The sequence below is a fragment of the Colossoma macropomum genome, unplaced genomic scaffold, assembly GCF_904425465.1.
Source record: "Colossoma macropomum unplaced genomic scaffold, Colossoma_macropomum, whole genome shotgun sequence".
Taxonomy (NCBI): domain Eukaryota; kingdom Metazoa; phylum Chordata; class Actinopteri; order Characiformes; family Serrasalmidae; genus Colossoma; species Colossoma macropomum.
Window position 1 is genome coordinate 10,852,056 of NW_023494808.1, and position 17,650 is coordinate 10,869,705.

Consider the following 17,650-nt stretch of genomic DNA (forward strand, 5'->3'; position numbering starts at 1 on the left):
CTAGAACTAACTAGTGCAATATTAAATGGTGAGGGGGACCTTTTACCTTGGAAAATTTCTGTATAATTCAATGGTTGAGATGTCATTCAGAGTGCTTTGAATGTGACGGGGAATGGTTCATAGTAGGCTCAGATATCTTTACAGTGGAGGTCTTAGGAACCAGGGTCTGAAAAATATGTTTTCCCATATAAAAACCTGCAAATACCTCTCAGCCATGATTCTGTTTTTAAAAAGTGCATTTTGAGCCCAAACTTTCTCAGAACTACCATAAAACAATGTCTCAATCATTAGGCAGCATATTCATAACTATTCCATGTAATAACGTTCTGTGAGGGAGTTCATTAAACTCTTCAGTGACGGTGCAGGTCACGTCAAACAACTCTGAATGACTAACATCTTAACTATTTAACTATGCAAATGTTTTTAAAAATCAGAGAAAGTTTCCTTTTAAAACAGTCTTGTTTATGCAATATCACAAATAAGAGCAAACATTAGACTGTCGAAACATAATACAGGAGTTTCACTGGATCTTTGGCCTCTGTAGTTTCACCTTGGCTTTCTATAATGCAGTGTAATCAATACCCCAGTAGTTATTTCAGTATTGGCAAATACCTGGCTTATGAAGGTTCTGGCATTGACATACTGTTATCTATAAAAGCAGACAGAATTAAAACAGTATTGTAAGACTGAGTATCTGTTCCTTTGTGCATTTGTGTCAGTTTTACTCTCGTCGTCTCCTGTTCTCTCCTCTCCTGCAGGTGTTCGAGGCTGTGGAGCACGGAGCTCAGGACGCTTCCTCTCTCCTCCAGGAGGAGGCCCTGCTGTCTCAGGCTGAACACAGGCTGCAGTGTAAAGAGCGCCAGCTGTTCTCTCTGTGCCAGAACCACCTCCCCGCCGTCTCTGAGGAGCGCCAGAGGGCTGAGGAGGCGCTGGACAGGATGTGGGCGAGAGGAGCAGGGGGCAGGAGTGTGGAGACCGAGCCAAGTCCAGATCAGGTGGAGAAGGAGCTGGACGAGACGCTTTATCAGGTTAGGGAAAAAAAAAACTCTGACAAATCTGGATTAGTGCTGATAAACATGTCATACTGTAATCAAATGTGACTCATGCACATGGGCTGGAGGTTAGGGAACCAGGCTTGTGACCGGAAGGTCGCTGGTTTGATCCCCTGAGCCAGCAGTATGTGACTGAAGTGCCCTTGAGCAAGGCACCTAACCCTCCGACTGCTCCCTGGGCGCTGTGGATAGGGTCGCCCACCACTCTGGGCAAGTGTGCTCACTGCCCCCTAGTGTGTGTGTTCACTAGTGTGTATGTGGTGTTTCATTGCATGGATGGGTTAAAATGCGGAGGTGAAGTTTCCCTGTTGTGGGATGAATAAAGGGTCACTTTATGTATCTAATATATAATTTGGGGGGGCTGGCAAACATTTAAAATGATAAATTTTGATTAATCTGATTATTTTTGGGTAGTTCATATTTGTCTTATTTGCTTAAATTTGATACTAAAGAGAGATTGTTTTTATTTAAAAAGCAGTGCATTTCGTTATAGCTATATGAGCTGACAGAATATGCATTGTCAGAATGTATTACTTTCAGTAGTACAGTAATGTTATTTGTATTTCATACACAGTGTAAGTTTACACATCCTCTACAGAGAACACACTTAAATGTGGATTTCTGCACATTCTAGTGCAGTTTCTTTGCCGAGTTAAGAAAAAAAGTGTGTGTATATATATATATATATATATATATATATATATATATATATATATATATATATATATATATATATATATATAATGTGCCATAACTTTTGCACAGGCCACATTTTATGTATTTAAGTTTTATTTTTGTCCCTGTTTGTTAAATCCAACAAATACACAGTAGCTGTGCAAATGTTCACAACGCTTGTTATCTGTTGAACTTATTTTCACTTAGAAGACAAACAAAATTTGACCCGGTCGCCCTAACTTTTGCATATGGCTGTATATCAGATATACAGTCAGTGGTTGAACTGTGATTATAGCCTCTCCCTCTTGTTCATAAAGCTTGTGGATGCCTGTTGCAGTAGGGGTTCTTGATGTGAACTGAAAATCCTTATTACTTTATTGTTGAGTTTGTTAGTTTGCCGCTCATTGGGCCTCATTAATGAACTGTTCTTAGGAAGACATTTTAAAACCCACTTATGCAGATTTCATGAAGATTCTGACATTCACCAATGTTTTCTAAGTTGGAATTTGTTCTTAGGTAAGAACAGAATCTGCACACTCAATGCACCAAAGTGTAAACGATTCTGTGGTTTAAGAACACGTCCTGAATCTGACGTAGACTTTTTCTTAGGAGCTTTCTAAAGAACTCGTTTAAGAATAACTTGGAAGATACTGGTGAATGAGGCCCGTTACGCTATGCGTAGTTCTCCTGTGAACTCTGTAGTGTTGTCTGCTGAAGTGCTGAAGGAATTGTTTAAAAGAATGTTTAAAAGCTGTACTTGAAGGAGAGACTACAGTTTCACAGACAAACATAGCAACACACAGTGCAGCTGGGCTTCAGCCTACAGTACTACAGGGGGACTGAAGGGTCAAACTAGCAAAATGCACCCATAGTGTTTCAAAAAAAAATAAGTGTTTATTGCAACTTAACTTAAACAGGCCTAGTATTTGTATTTATTTATCATAATTCATTATAATATTAAAATGTAATATATTGCAGTATTAGTATTGTTATTGGTAGCATTATTATTATTATTATTACCATTCAGTGCAACAAAAGTTAAACATGCAGGAGAGTAAATATCACAAGCTTCATCCTCCTTTCAGATAGAGAAGGAGTTGGAGGAGAAGGAGGAGCGCCTGTCCCAGCACAGCGCCAGCGCGGAGCAGCTTCAGCAGCTTCAGCAGACGTACGAGTTCACAGCGAACGTGGCGCGTCAGGAGGAGAAGGTGCGGAGGAAGGAGCAGGAGATTCTGGAGACGCAGGAGAAGCAGCAGAGGGAGGCGCTGGAGCGAGCGGTGGCGCGACTCGAGAGGAGGCACTCCGCCTTCCGCAGGAGCCTCAGCCTGGAGCCCGAAGCTGAGGACGGCCGCCGGAGGAGCATCGTCACCTTGCTGGGATCTGAACTCGACCAGGAGAGGTAAGGGGGCTCATACGGCTGCGGTGTTGGGGGCTGCTGTTCGTATGTTGTTCGATTCATTAGGGCAGTAAGTAGTGACTATTTGTAGGAGTTCATCATCTTGTTAATGTTAGTGTTCTATGTAATCCTGTAATGATGTCAATTTCTCTCTCTCTCAGGATGGAGAGGGAGATCGCTCAGCTGAAGCAGAGGATCAGCGAGAGTGAGGGAAGTGGACGGAATCTGTCGGTCAGTAGTGAGGAGAAGAACGGAGTAGCTAACTGTCCAGTGAGCCCCATCCAGGGCCTGCCTGCGGTGCTGCCTTTAACGGACGACAGGTAGCACCATGTTCAGCAGACAGACACACACAGCTCAGTAAGAAAAGACCACCCAAAAAAGATCCTTTACATGTACTACTGTACCATGTGCATAACACGCCTTTGACTGTAAATGTGATGACATTTGGATACATTGACTGTTGGCCTCAAGACTTTCTTGAAGAAATATAGACGCTTATGTGACTTGGCTCTGTCCTACAGCTTCAAATAGGATCGTTGTGCATCTGTGTTTGTTTAGGTTAAATGCGTTTATTGAAGAGGAAGTGCAGAGGAGGCTGCAGAAGATGAACCTGCTGAATGGAGACAACATCAACAGCCTCTCACTCTCCTCAGACTCGCTGCACGTACGTCCGCTTTCCACCGCAACTCTAATGTTTGTGTGTATTTGTGTGTGTATATGTATGTGTGTATATATATATATGATCTTATGTAGTTCACCTATTGTAACAATAGTGACATCAACACATCACTGTTAGTCAGTCAGTGTAACAGTAATGACCTCAGAATAACACAAAAATACAGATAATGTAACTGTAATGACATCAACATAACACTGAGTCAATATAACTAATGGCATCAGCATAATGCTATAATTTAGTAAGTGAGACAGTAATGACCTCCAAATACCACTATAATTCAGTTAGTATGACTGTAATGACATCAGCATAATGCTATAATTTGGTTAGTGATACAGTAATGACATCAGCATAGTGCTGTAATTCAGTTAGTATGACTGTAATGACATCAGCATAATGCTATAATTTGGTTAGTGATACAGTAATGACATCAGCATAGTGCTGTAATTCAGTTAGTATGACTGTAATGACATCAGCATAATGCTATAATTTGGTTAGTGATACAGTAATGACATCAGCATAGTGCTGTAATTCAGTTAGTATGACTGTAATGACATCAGCATAATGCTATAATTTGGTTAGTGATACCGTAATGACATCAGCATAATGCTATAATTTGGTTAGTGATACAGTAATGACATCAGCATAGTGCTGTAATTCAGTTAGTATGACTGTAATGACATCAGCATAATGCTATAATTTGGTTAGTGATACAGTAATGACATCAGCATAGTGCTGTGATTCAGTTAGTGTAACTATACTGATGTCATTACTGTTACACTGATGTAATGACTTAACACTGTACATAAACTGCAATTCATTTTTCCGTTGGTGATTACTGTGCACTACACTTATTCTATTAGCAGGGATGAAAAATAAATCGTTTCAGTATCGAAGTTGTAAATTATGAAAATGTTCACAAGATTTGCAATTTTTATTATAGCCTGCATCACCAGCGATGCTGTCTTAGTTAACTTAAAGTGGGGAAATTTAACCTAACAACACTGAGCTTGTTCTCTGGTCCTGGTTAAAACTCTTGCAGCTGCGTTCTGAATGAGCTGTAGCTGTTTAAAATGTCTTTTTGGGAAGTCCAGTTAAGAGACCATTACAGTAGTCCACCCTGCTGGAGATGAAAGCATGGACGAGCTTCTTTAGGTCTTATTGGGAAACTAAAGCTTTAATTCTAGCTGTATTTTTAAGATGATAGAAGGCTGCTGTGGTGATTGCTTTGTAGTAACACATGTTCAACCCAACAGGAGGAGGAGGAAGTTAGTGAGAATAACAATGTTAAAACGAATGCTGAGGTAAGCAGAGGCCCCGTCCAGTCAGCACTGGTGATGGGAATGTGGTATGGGCTGTGATTTGCATGCTGCATCACTATTCGTTTGCATATTGCCCATAAACCCTGAAGGTGTAATTCAGGTTTGCCTCTCTGAATCCCTTTTCGCTCTCTGCATGCCACAGACGACTCTTTCTTTGCCTGGAAAACTCTTTGCCCTCCGAATCTTAAGTCAAATTAATATGCCGGTGTTTTACAACCTAAACTCTATCAGCCCCATCAAAACATGCTTTTAATTGAAGCCAGTGGGCAGAATGTGTCCATTAGCTTCTGGTATAAATTGAGCTTGTTTTCTGTACAGAGAAATGCATCACAATGATTGTCTGTGTAATCAGCCAATCAGCCACATAATGCAGATGTGGCAGATAAGGTTAAATTGGAAAATGCTGGAGTTTTCCTTTAAGATAAACTTATAAATTTGGTGGAGCTATGAATAAAAGGATGATTAATGATTGGACTGAATGATTTCCCTAAAGAAATGCAGCCCAAAATGTCCAGAAGGCATATTTGATGATCTGTCCTAATTTAGCCATAAAAAGTATCTGCTCTAATGTGTTTTTTTTTTTTATTATTATTTGTTTATTTTGTTACAGGACAGCTATATGCACCGCATGGACCCCCGCAGACTGAAGTACGAGGTATGATCTCAGTATTGCGTGTATCTGTATGTGGTAGTAAGAGACACAGTAGTGTTGGTTTAAAGGAACAATTTGACAAAAAAATCTAATTTACAGAATTTTCCCTTCTTAGCTCAGATGTAGTCAATTAGCTAAGACATGTTTGGTGTCCAAATATTGTTTGTTTAGTTTAAAATGGGAAGTATGAGGCTAACATGGCTAACAAGCACCAGAAGTCAATAGTCACCCAAATCATTTCTGTAAATTTCTGTTCTTGTTTTTGTGTCTACATATTTAAAAAGACAGCAAACTCTTGGAGTTCAGTACATTTTGTGAAATGTTAGCAGTAAAAAACACTGACAAAAAATAATTTCTGTAAATTCATCCCCAAAACTTCATTAAGATTGTACAGACTTGTTGATGTGGTTTCAGAGCACATTATGACTCACTGTGAACTCTATAAATGATCAAAACCTGGGCAGCTACTTTAGACAACAGGTGTTTTGCTGAATTCGGCCTTTCCTCACAGAATCCGGCACTGCTTCGTGTTCACAAACAACATGCAGGCATGAAGGCGATAGAATCCGTTTGTACCTTCTTTCGTTTTTGTTTATAAATGTACAGTTGTACACAAAAGTTTTGGCACCCCTGGTCAGATGATGTTTTGTGGATTTTCTAAATTAAGTGGATTTTATAATGAAGGCTAATATACTGTAATGGTTTATTTATAGTTGTAAATCTTCCAGTCAAGTTATCTGTTTGGAGATTTGATGACCAATTTTTCAAATAAGAGTTGCACTAGATTTTAATTTCCATTATAACTTCATTCTGGATATTAATTTCATCACAACTTCATTTCCTCTTTGTTTTAAAGCTTCCTACAAATTATTTGGAAGCTGTTAAGTTGCCCATGTAGGTAGCATAGTTGTATCTTCATTTTTGTCATTTTTCATATTTTTACACAGGTTTAAAATGCCAGTTGCCCTTTATATTGTATTGTATTTTCTTGATGAATAGACCAATAGAAATGGACTGAAATGACGTTGAATTAGATCGCTCTATAAACGTAAAGGATGTTAATTATTAGTTAAAAACGTCCCCTGTAAAGTTGCCATTTTGGAGATGCAAGATTTTGCTCCTAAATATAATGTGTAGCAGTAACTAGGCCGGTTTTATAGTATCGAAAACATTGATTGCAAACTTTTGAAAGTTAGTGTAAAAAGTAAATTGTGCTGGTGAGATACTGAGTGTTTGCTCTAAAGACCAGCTGAACGTAGAGTTGAGTATTAATAGTGGATGTTTGTCCGCTGCTGGTTTCTCTCTCTCTCTCTCTCTCTTCATGTCCAGCGCATGGTGTCTATCCATTCGTGTCCCAGTCCAGACAGTCTGAAAGATCCGGTGAGGATCAGCATCCCACGCTACGTTCTGCGCGGACAAGGCAAAGACGAACACTACGAGTTTGAAGTCAAGGTCAGTCTCTGAGACTCGGACTTTCATTCTGCTGTAGCAGCTGGAAGAATTTAGGCTCTAGAGCCACCATACATTTCTGAATGGGTCCAGGTCGTTTGTAAATGGTAAGAAAATGGGAGTCTTTAATCCCTTTCTGCAGGCCTCCTAGTGGCCATTCTGCCAGCAGGTAGAATGGTAGGAGGTAGACTCACTCTAATATTTTAATTAATATTATTAATATTAATAAAATGGTACAATTCAAAATATAATTAAAATTTCATAAAATATATATTTAAAAATTCAAATGTAATTAAAACTGGAGTGAGGGATCTCCAGTACATGCTGAAATTGCATTTTATGGCTGATGTGGAAAGGATTTAAAGCAATTTGGCCAAATTTATACAGAGAAGTTTGACTGACACACAAAATACCCAAAATAGAGTCACGTAGAGGCAGGAAACTGTCAAAACAGGGCTGCAACCAAAAAAAATAAATAAATAAAAAATAAAACTTTAGGATGTCCTTACAAATTTGCCCATACATGCTGTTGGAAACAAACAGGCAAACTTGTAAGGATATCTTGCTTAAAAGCTACTAAATGCTTCGAAATGATCAAATTAGGGAGACGAGGACCACAAACAAGAAAATCTGAGACTTTCATTCTATTCACTATAAAAGGATTTGTTGTTTAAACTTAAGCTCAGTAACCCAGACTGCCTTTTTCAGTTTTGAGTTTAATAAACATCTAACTGTAAATTGACAGTTGTACAATAATTTTTCTCCTGCATAACTTATTTGAAGTTCAGTTGAATCGCAATTTTAAACTAACCAGGTTAAAACTTCAGATACTTTTACTTACAGGACACTTTTTTACAAACTTGATGTGTTTTATTAGTATAGTAGAGCATTAGTGGTGTGTTTAGTGCAGGGCCCACCAGAAGGCTACCCTAAGCTCACCCGGTCACCCAGTTTATACTATACAGTATATAACTTATTAAATTCTTAATTTCTTGTAGAAATTGTATTTTTGAAGTACTTTTAATGTTATAAAAGTACTTCAAAAATACAATTTCTAAAAGATATATAGATAATATATCCTGTTATTAAATACATTTATCAAAACCTTGACTTTAAACCTGCCTACCTTCTTTATTTGTATATTGTTCTGTCGTTTTTGGCCCTCAGTCCTCCACATACATTTCACTTTTTACGCGCTGCTGCTTTAGTGTGTTCAGCTGTTCTGTTTCTGTACCCTGATGCGATTTCTGTATGTTTATAGATCACAGTTTTGGATGAAACGTGGACCGTGTTTCGGCGGTACAGCCGCTTCAGGGAAATGCACAAATCCCTCAAAATGAAATACCCAGAGGTGAGCTTCCCCAAAACAAGGCACCTCGCATGCAGCTGTCTCAGCGTTTTACTCATATTTCTCTGTTGCTCCTCTGGTTTAGCTCGCAGCACTGGAGTTCCCTCCCAAAAAGCTCTTTGGTAACCGGGACGAGAGGATGGTTGCCGAACGACGAAATCACCTTGAGGTAAGGACTGTTTCTTACTTACGATTCTGAGGACATTACAAGCGTCAGCAGGGACGTCAAAGGAATTAGTAGATTATGCAGGGTGAAAGCAGCTCCAGGTTCCTCCATTTAAAGCCCCGGGAACCTAAATCCATGCTTTCTTTTGTGGGCTCACAGTATTCATGTACAAAGTGTGATGTGTAAATAACTTTACAAGTACATATAAATAGCCGATGTATTCAGCCAACATTCTCCTTAGTCTGTGTAAACTGAGTGTTCCTAATCTTGGGTAGTGCATATATAAGCATAGCCTTAGTCAATCACAAGGCTAATGTGGGTTGCCCCGCTCCCAGTTTCATAAAACTGGGTTCCCCTACGATCTCCTTTTCTCTGTTTAAGTCGGACAAACTTACCACAAGAAAGCAAACCACCGAGCGAAAGCTAACCTACCAAGCATACCTGTGGTAGCAAGAATGTCAATTCACCCATTTCATTTATTTAACCGGCCGTGTCAGAAATCCCTGGATGTATCCAGCAGTAAAGCGAATAAAAACTTCCTCTTTAAGACGTCACTATTTAAATAAAATTTATGGTGTCTTTAGTGAAACACAGTGGGATCGGTCTACACCACCACCTGTAGTGCTCGTTTCACTCGTTTCTTCCCGCTTCACTGCGCTTGTGTTTAGTTTTGCTTCAGCAGCATAACAGGCTGCAGCTATAAACTCAGGGCTGTCAATCTTTTGCTTATTTAAATATTAAGCCACACCCAGGCAGTCTGACCGGCGAGTGTTTAATTATTTTTGTACTTTTTTCATTTTTTCATTTAAACATTGCTGAATGTTTACTATAACACTTAATTTTAGTGTGATACAAACATTTTTATTATTTTACATTGCATTGTGTTCCCTTAGAACAGGGTTTGGCAACATGTGGCTCTTTTACTGCCCTGTTGCAGTAAATCTGTTTCGTAGATTTGTAGGTAGAAATAAAATAATCCTCCTCTGCAGTAAAATAAAGCTCTGCTGATCGTTCAACACAGTTTAACAATAAATGGTCTGAAATGCTGGAGTTAATGTAGAACTGCTAATTCACCCTTTAACCTTTAAGATTAGCACACAGACTGCTGGTCACCATAGCAACGCAGGCTCACCTAGCTAGTAGCTAAAGAAAAGGCACAGAGAGATTTAAGACGAACATCGATAATTTGGAGACGAACGGACTTATTTGCATTTATAATCACTCCAGCTGGTTTTCTGATACGTTTAATCTGCAACGAGAAACTGTCAAACACTAAAAAGTCGCAAGTTTGAAGTCAGCTTCTCGTTCGTCAGCTTCTCGTTCGTCAGCTTCTCGTTCGTCAGCTTCTCGTTCGTCAGCTTCTCGTTCTAATTTTTCCGTTCCATCTTAAGTGGTGCAGCAGTTACATTGAGGCACCTCAGGCAACATTTAAGGTGGAACGGAAAAATTCAAACAAGAAGCTGGTGAATGAGAAGCTGACATCAGCCTCGTAAAAAGCTGAACGTTGGGAGACATTTTACAAGATACTTTTCCACTTTTGAGGAAAAGTTTCCTGCCAAAGATGCGAGAAAAGCAGCTATAGCTGAGCTAGATCTTAAAGCAGATCAAAGTAAGTCTGTGTTTTCGTTTATATTATATTTAGTATCTAGCCTATTAGATTACATTAACACAAACTGAGACATATTTAAGCAGTTTTAATGCCATCGTTTCACCTTCATTTCACCCCTCCATTCTCCTCATTGTGTTTCTATAACTCAGGATTGCTCTGTTAATATGATGGCATCATATATTGCTTAATCAAAGTACTGTTTTACAAAGTTTTACCATGTGTAACTACACATCCCGAACCAAAGTAATAGCTGTAGTAGAATGAACCTTTGGAAGTCTAAAGGGTTGATTTTGCTATACACTGTTTATATGTAGTGACATAATTCAAATGAGTTACTATATTACTGTATATCATGTTTACATTCTGTATCGACAGGTTTAAGTCAGCATTGCTGACTGTTTTCCTGTTTGTTTAGATGTCAAAATGGCAAAAACAACAATGGAACCAGGCTAATGAAAATCTGATTTCTGATCTGATTTTGTTTTTTTCAGCGCTATCTGAGAAACTTTTTCCAGGTCATGTTGTCCTCCTCCTCTTCCTCTCCTCTCCGAGCTGACGACTCCGGCATGCATCTCTCCAAACACGCCGTATGCAACATCTCTCCCTTCTTTAAGAAAGGAGTGTTTGACTATAGCAGTCATGGAACAGGCTGAACACACTCACACTCACTCACGCTGACACGCACACCGTTATGTACAGTTATACACAAAAGTAAAAACACCCCAGTCAAATGTGAAAATAAGTGAACACATCTTCTACAGAGATCAAACTCAAAGTTTAGTTTTTTCCTGCATATTTTAGTGCACAAATTCTATTTATTTGCTTTGGTTTTAACATACTGGAAACAGTTTAAACATAAAATATGTGCCATAACTTTTGCACATTTTATGCCTTATTTTTTCCAATATGTGCAATTCAGCAAAAAAACAGTGATTGTGCAGTAAGTTTGTGCAGATGTGTGTTCTCTGTAGAGGATGTGTTCACTTATTTTCACTTAGAAAATCAACAAAACATAACTTGACTGGGGTGCCCAAACTTTTGCACATTCTATCACATCAGAAACTTCATTTTTTTTTTTTCCTTTTTCATTTTTTATTTATGAACACCATTTGAAAACACATACTGCCCTTTACAGCATCTAAACATTTCATGACAAATAGGCCAGCGGTGATGCCAGAAATGGCCCAAACGTACTTGGTATGAAATCAGGTTATATTAACTTTAACATCAAAGTTAAGAACGTTTTTTTTTTCTCCTCCCATCTCAAGATATCATTTCTTAGATGTTTTCTTGTGACAGCGGTGATGCACACACACGCAGATGTATCCACACGCATAATCACTCCAACATACTCTCTCAGGACAGGTAGAAATTGGGCTGAGGGGTGTTTGGTCGTCATGGAGACGGCAGCAGAAATCCAAAGTGCTAGCCTTATTAGTGCCTTTGGTGGTCCTACAGTTTTAAATTGATGTTGCAGATTGGCTGGACTGTCAGCGTCTGTCCTTAACATCGCCTCTTTTCACTCATCACGCATTTACCCCATCCAGACCGGCTCCCTGTTGCTGCATCAATCAGGAGAATTCTAGAATAAAGGGGAATTTCACAGATTTTTCAAAATTTCTGTGTAATTCAAAGGTCAAGATGTAAAGAAAGTCATTCAGTGTGGTTTGAAGTGAAGTGGTTTGTTGTAAAGAAATGTACCAACTCAGATTTCTTTACAGTGGTGGTGATAGGAACCAGGGGCTGTTATATATATATTAATAAATCTGAAAAAATGACTGTATTTATCAAAATTAGGCTAAAATTGTCTGGCTGGTTCCCATCACCGCCACTGTGAACAATTCTGATTGTTTTCTAGAACAGGGAAACACTCTGAATGACTTTATTTACATCTTGACTATTTACTTACAAAAATTCTGAAAGATCAGTGGAATTCCCCTTTAATTGTAAGTGAACTGTAGATGTACTGTAAATTGTCCACTGTGCATTTTTTCCCTCATAGCATCCAGACTTGCTCCCCGTTGCTATAGCAACAAGGAGAATTTAACAACACTTGATCAGTGAACTGTAGATGTACTGTAAATTAACAGATGTGCTCTTTTTTTCTCCACAACATCCATGCCTGCTCTCCGTTGCTATAGCAACCAGCCAGATTCAACAGAATTACTTATTGGGGACTGTAAATGATTTGTGTCGAAGAGCAACTTGTTATTGCTGCCGTCGCGTCGTTAAAGTAAAATATGATCCAGATCTCATCCTGTTACAATGTTGAAGGGGAGGTCCACCAATTAAAAAAAATCTGCATAATTCAATCATTTAAATGTAAGTAATGAAGTCATTCAGAGTGATTTTATTTTTTTACAGTGGTGGTGATAACCAGGGGTCACCATCTCTATAACACAAATACAGACACTTTTACTGTACAAAACCAGTGAACCTACACATGTTTTATGTAATGTTGATGAAGGTAAAATAGAGCTAAATATAAGAAAAAAGAAAAAAAAATTTGCACCTCTCCACCATGAATGGGTTTTAGGCCCAAATCATGAAGCAATGGCTCAGAGCATATTCACAACCATTTCATGTAATAACGTTCTGTGAGGGAGCTTTCAGAGGCATTAAACTCTTCAGACGTCTGGTTCCTATCACCACCGCTGTGAACAACACTGACTCAGTAAGTTTCTCTAGAACAGAGCGTTTCACACCAAACCACTCTGAATGACTTTGTTTACATCTTAACCATTTAATTATGCAGACATTTTGATTTACCCTTTAAGAAAATCAATCCACACTCCTGAGTCAAACATTACATAGCATTTGGACAAAAGTTAAGCTCTTTTAAATTGTCTGGATTTTTGCTTGAATAGATAGAATTTGAACCATTTCCATATGAATTTCAGCAATTGCCGACACTCTGGTAGCTTAATATAACAAACAACTTTAGGATTTTCTTTAAGAAACGCGAACACAGAGAATACAAAAATAGTCTGATTTGTGCTTTTTCAGCCAACTACTCAAAAATGACTATACTAACTATGTATAAGTGGGTCAGGCCTTTTTACCCACAGGCAAACTTTCACTGCCCTTAATGTATCACACTTCTCAGAGTGAGACTGCTGACTTAGAATCAGTTTTCTCCTGAATATACTTACCTGGACAGTCTGAGACGCTTGAAGGCGACAGGTCAGATTTTAAAGGAGTACTCCAGTGTTTTTAACCTAATCTCTATTTGTCTCTCCCTGGATCAAATGGTTTATTACCACAGACTGTGATTTCCCTCTACACCAGGCGTGTCAAACTGGGGACCTTCCGAACCAAAGTGCTGCAGAGATCAGCATTTACCCTCATCTAACGCTCTGAATTCAGTTCATGAAGGCCTTGCCAATTAGCTGATGAGCTTGAATCAGGTGTGTCCAATGAGGTAGCGTCCTGAAGTCTGCAGTGTTTTGGCCCGCAAGGACTGGAGCCTGACACATGTGCTCTACACTGTGAAAAGATAAGGCAGGGTGCTGCACAACTAAAAGGCAAAACCAAATCATGAGCTCAGTGAACTGATTCCTTCTTAATTTGAAGCAAAGTAAGATCTGTCATTCTCTAAAATGTTAGTGTAATTTCAATTCAGGGAACATTTCGAATTCAAGTTCTAAAAATATTAATCAAATCAATACACAACTCGCCTGCGTAAGATGTAAAATCTGTAAACATTTTCCCAACTTTTACCTGCCAAAACTTAAAAATGTCCTCACGTTTTTAAGGTTTAACAGGTAAAAGTTGGAAAAACTTCAACAATTGTCCAAATTTTAGACTGTCTCAAGAAATGCAACATGGCAAAAAACATGGCAAAAAAGAACAGAAAATGACATTTATAATAAAATCCAACGAGTGGTTTCTTCAGCATCTGTCCATTGACTTCTATTATGAGGTAGTTTCAAGTAAATACTTCTCTGTTCTTTTACGAAGTGCAGGGAAATGAGTCAGAATTATCGTACTTGACTGTATGTTGCACATGCAGCCAACACAGATTAGCTAGAAAAATTCTGGAGTATTGCTTTAACACGATGACATACACAATAAACATACTCTAAACAAACTTGTGCCAACAGTCTCCTGCCTCATAGCAGTGCAGTTTTTTCTGCAGTGCAATAGGAAAGAAACAGACAGACTGCTCAGTAACACGTTACTGTAGGGCACCATTCGTAAAGCTACATCTACACAATCTCATGACAATTGACATAAACCTACATAAACATTCATAAATATATTTTAAAAGCTGTCGTCTGTCATAAAGGTTTTGGTCAAATTTGACGTCAGGTTGACATAATTCTTGTCACTATATTGAAATAGTGACACTGCTGATGATATGACAGTTTAAATCTTATAAACGGATAATATGAAATTACATAACAGCCACAAGAAAGTCAGCATTGTGACATGCAGTCGTATGCAAAAGTTTGGGCGCTTCCTGTCAAATTATGTTTGGTTGATTTTGAAAATAAGTGAACACATCCTCTACAGAGAACACACTTCTGCACATTTTAATGCACAATCACTGTTTATTTGCTGAATTTAACAATTAATAAACCTAAAATGTGGGCTGGGCAAAAGTTATGGCACATTTTATCTGTGGGATTTTGTTTTTTTTTTCCCAAATAAATAGAAATTGCAATAAAATGTAACAGAAAAAATTTAGATTTTATTATTGATGTGTTTTCTCTGTAGAGGATGTGTTCACTTATTTTCACCTTGAAAATCAGCAAAACGTGTTACTTGACGAGGGGATTTCAAACTTTTGCATATGTGTGTCATTTCATCTCAGAATGTCTTGACAACCTAATGTCAAAAAAAGTCACAAATATGTTATGTCAACAGCAAATGCATGACAAATGATGCCTTTTGTAAGTGTTCATAAATGTTTATATAGATCTGTGTCACGTCATGAAGGCCTTATGAACACTACTGTGGACAACATTCAAAAAAGTCTTCCAAAACACACTGAAGGCTGCAGTTATTTTTCTGAAAGTGGATTTAGAGCACAAACGAATACAAAAATAATGTAATAATAATAATAATAATAATACTGCTAATAATAATAAGCAAAAACAATAGGGTTCCAGCACTAAGTGCTTGGACCCCTACAAAAACACTGTCAGGCTGATTTTACATGTAGCCTTTTTTAATTTTTTCACAGATACTGCTGCTGCTTCTGCAGCTTTTCAATGGCAATAGGTCATCATGTCGTCATGTCTGTTAACAACAGTTTGCATAGAGCAACACTGTTTATAGTTGTGTAATAAAGGATACTGAATGCATATATTCAATAAATCAACTATTTCTATTGATCTCTGTAATAATGTCTCATCATAATGTGCCAGGCTGGTCACGGATGCTTTAAAAAGGACAGAGAAACTTCCTCAGTGTTTAATCAATGGACCTTTCCATGCTCCGCCCACAAATGCTTTTTCATAGCAACTGTTGCCAGGTTGGACAAGCTTTACAGAACACTGGCAAACATCCCATTTAACCTAATGAGAAACCCTGATTTAGTCAAAGTGCATACATTTAGATTCTTTACGTTTTCTGTTTGTTTCAGTCTCGTATGGAAGTTCATTCCCACCAGACAGGAGATTCAGCAGTGTGTGGAATTTTGACTCGAAACATTGGGCCTCATTCACCAACCGTTCTTCAACCACTTACGTGGTTTTCACGAAGATTCTGACATTCACCAGAGTTTTATAATTTGGGATTTGTTCTTAGGGAACAACAGAATCTACACACACTCGAGAGCACAAAGGTGAGAACAGTTCTGCGGTTTAGGAACACGTCATGAATCTGACACAGACTTTTTCTTAGGACCTTCCTCAAGAACACATTTAAGAAGAAACTTAAGAAGATATTGGTGAATGAAGCCCAATGACTTTTCTTGAAATTTTGACTGTCAAATAATAATGAAAAAAAAAAAAGTATTATTTACTGAAAAATTGTACTTGTTAATCTAAAACAATTCTTACTTTCTCCAGATTTAATCTCAGTATTTTGACTTTGAAGTCAAGATTGTGAAAAAATAAGCAACTCTAAAAAACTCTAGATAAATCAAATCAAGAGAAAAATCTATAGATGTCATAATTTTGACATACCAACTCAAAATCTCAAGAAAATAAGCAACTGTTTTGATGCAGTAACTGAAAAATCTCATCAAAACAGTCATTATTTTGATGTGCTAACTCAATCTCAAGAAAAGTCATACTTTGTCAAATTTTAAGAAAATAAGTAATTTTTTGGAGATTTAAAAAGACTTAAAATTTCTTATAAAAGTCAAAATTTTGACATACTCCTAACTAAGATGAATTTATTTCTCTTTGACCTGTAATTGAGCTAATGTTAGCATGGTTGTTGTAGTTTCCAGTCTTTTAGTCTGGGTAGTGTAGCATTTTAAACTGGAAAATCAACTTTGTGTAGAAAATATAAGCCAACATTGTCAATAATTACATAATATGTTAAACCATGTATTTTGACAAAGGCTGAGCTACAATTTCTCATTATTTTGAATGGAATCTTTGCTAACGTCCTGCAAAGCTCGTCTAAACTTGCAACAGTATGTATGAAAGAGCCCATCTGTGGGCAGAACATGGGTGGGTCCATTTCAAAGCAAAGCTAAGCATCAGTTTATGCTGGACAAATAGGTTACATCATTTATGTAAAGAGAAATGATTAAAACTGGCAGAATACATAGTTCAAAATGATTGTATAGTGAAGACATATACTGGAATTATACTGGAACTAAATAACTCGTCTGCACAGCCAGTGATGCTCCTTTGAAAGCCATATGTGTAGAATCCACCATGTCAATGTGTATATTATTGAGCAGTCTGTATAAAGGTGCTTGTACTAATGCAATATGAGGGGGTGAAAGGGACTGTACAGTTGTATTAGCATTTCTAGACATTTCTGTCTTCTCTCATGCAAGTGCTTTGATTTCTATTGCTTTTTTACTTAGAAAAGGTTGTTATTTTCACTTCTTCATTGAAAATTTGATTTCCTATACTTTCCTTTTTCCTAACTCATGCACTACAAATATGTTGGGTTTCAGACTTGAGATGGAATATTTAATAAGCCATGCAAAAATAATGCACTTTCTTTTGTCCCTCTATTTCTCTCACAGCAACGACTGTTGGTGGAGAACATGATCTCAGTTATTTATGTGTTTGTATGTATATTTGTTCTCAAAACATTTCATTTTACTGGCAAGCTGATTGTTGAAATTCTGCTCCGTCTACCACCCCATTAAATTCATACAGTTGATTAGTT

General features: G+C 37.8%; 1 protein-coding gene across 2 annotated transcripts in view; it reads left to right on the forward strand.

The window, feature by feature from the left end:
* kif16ba (kinesin family member 16Ba) overlaps positions 1–17,644 on the forward strand; it is a 56,970-nt gene extending 39,326 nt beyond the window's left edge. Inside the window, exons 24-34 of one of the 2 annotated variants that reach the window (XM_036557205.1) lie at positions 759–1,028; positions 2,813–3,126; positions 3,285–3,443; positions 3,682–3,787; positions 5,056–5,103; positions 5,732–5,776; positions 7,103–7,225; positions 8,484–8,573; positions 8,656–8,739; positions 10,837–10,932; positions 17,505–17,644. In XM_036557205.1, the coding sequence (XP_036413098.1) occupies positions 759–1,028; positions 2,813–3,126; positions 3,285–3,443; positions 3,682–3,787; positions 5,056–5,103; positions 5,732–5,776; positions 7,103–7,225; positions 8,484–8,573; positions 8,656–8,739; positions 10,837–10,932; positions 17,505–17,630 (1,461 nt within the window). In that variant the 3' untranslated portion in view covers positions 17,631–17,644. Of the gene's footprint in view, positions 1–758; positions 1,029–2,812; positions 3,127–3,284; positions 3,444–3,681; positions 3,788–5,055; positions 5,104–5,731; positions 5,777–7,102; positions 7,226–8,483; positions 8,574–8,655; positions 8,740–10,836; positions 11,103–17,504 lie in introns of those variants that run through there. The other variant, XM_036557207.1, reaches the window with a different exon arrangement.
* Positions 17,645–17,650: the final 6 nt, after the last annotated feature.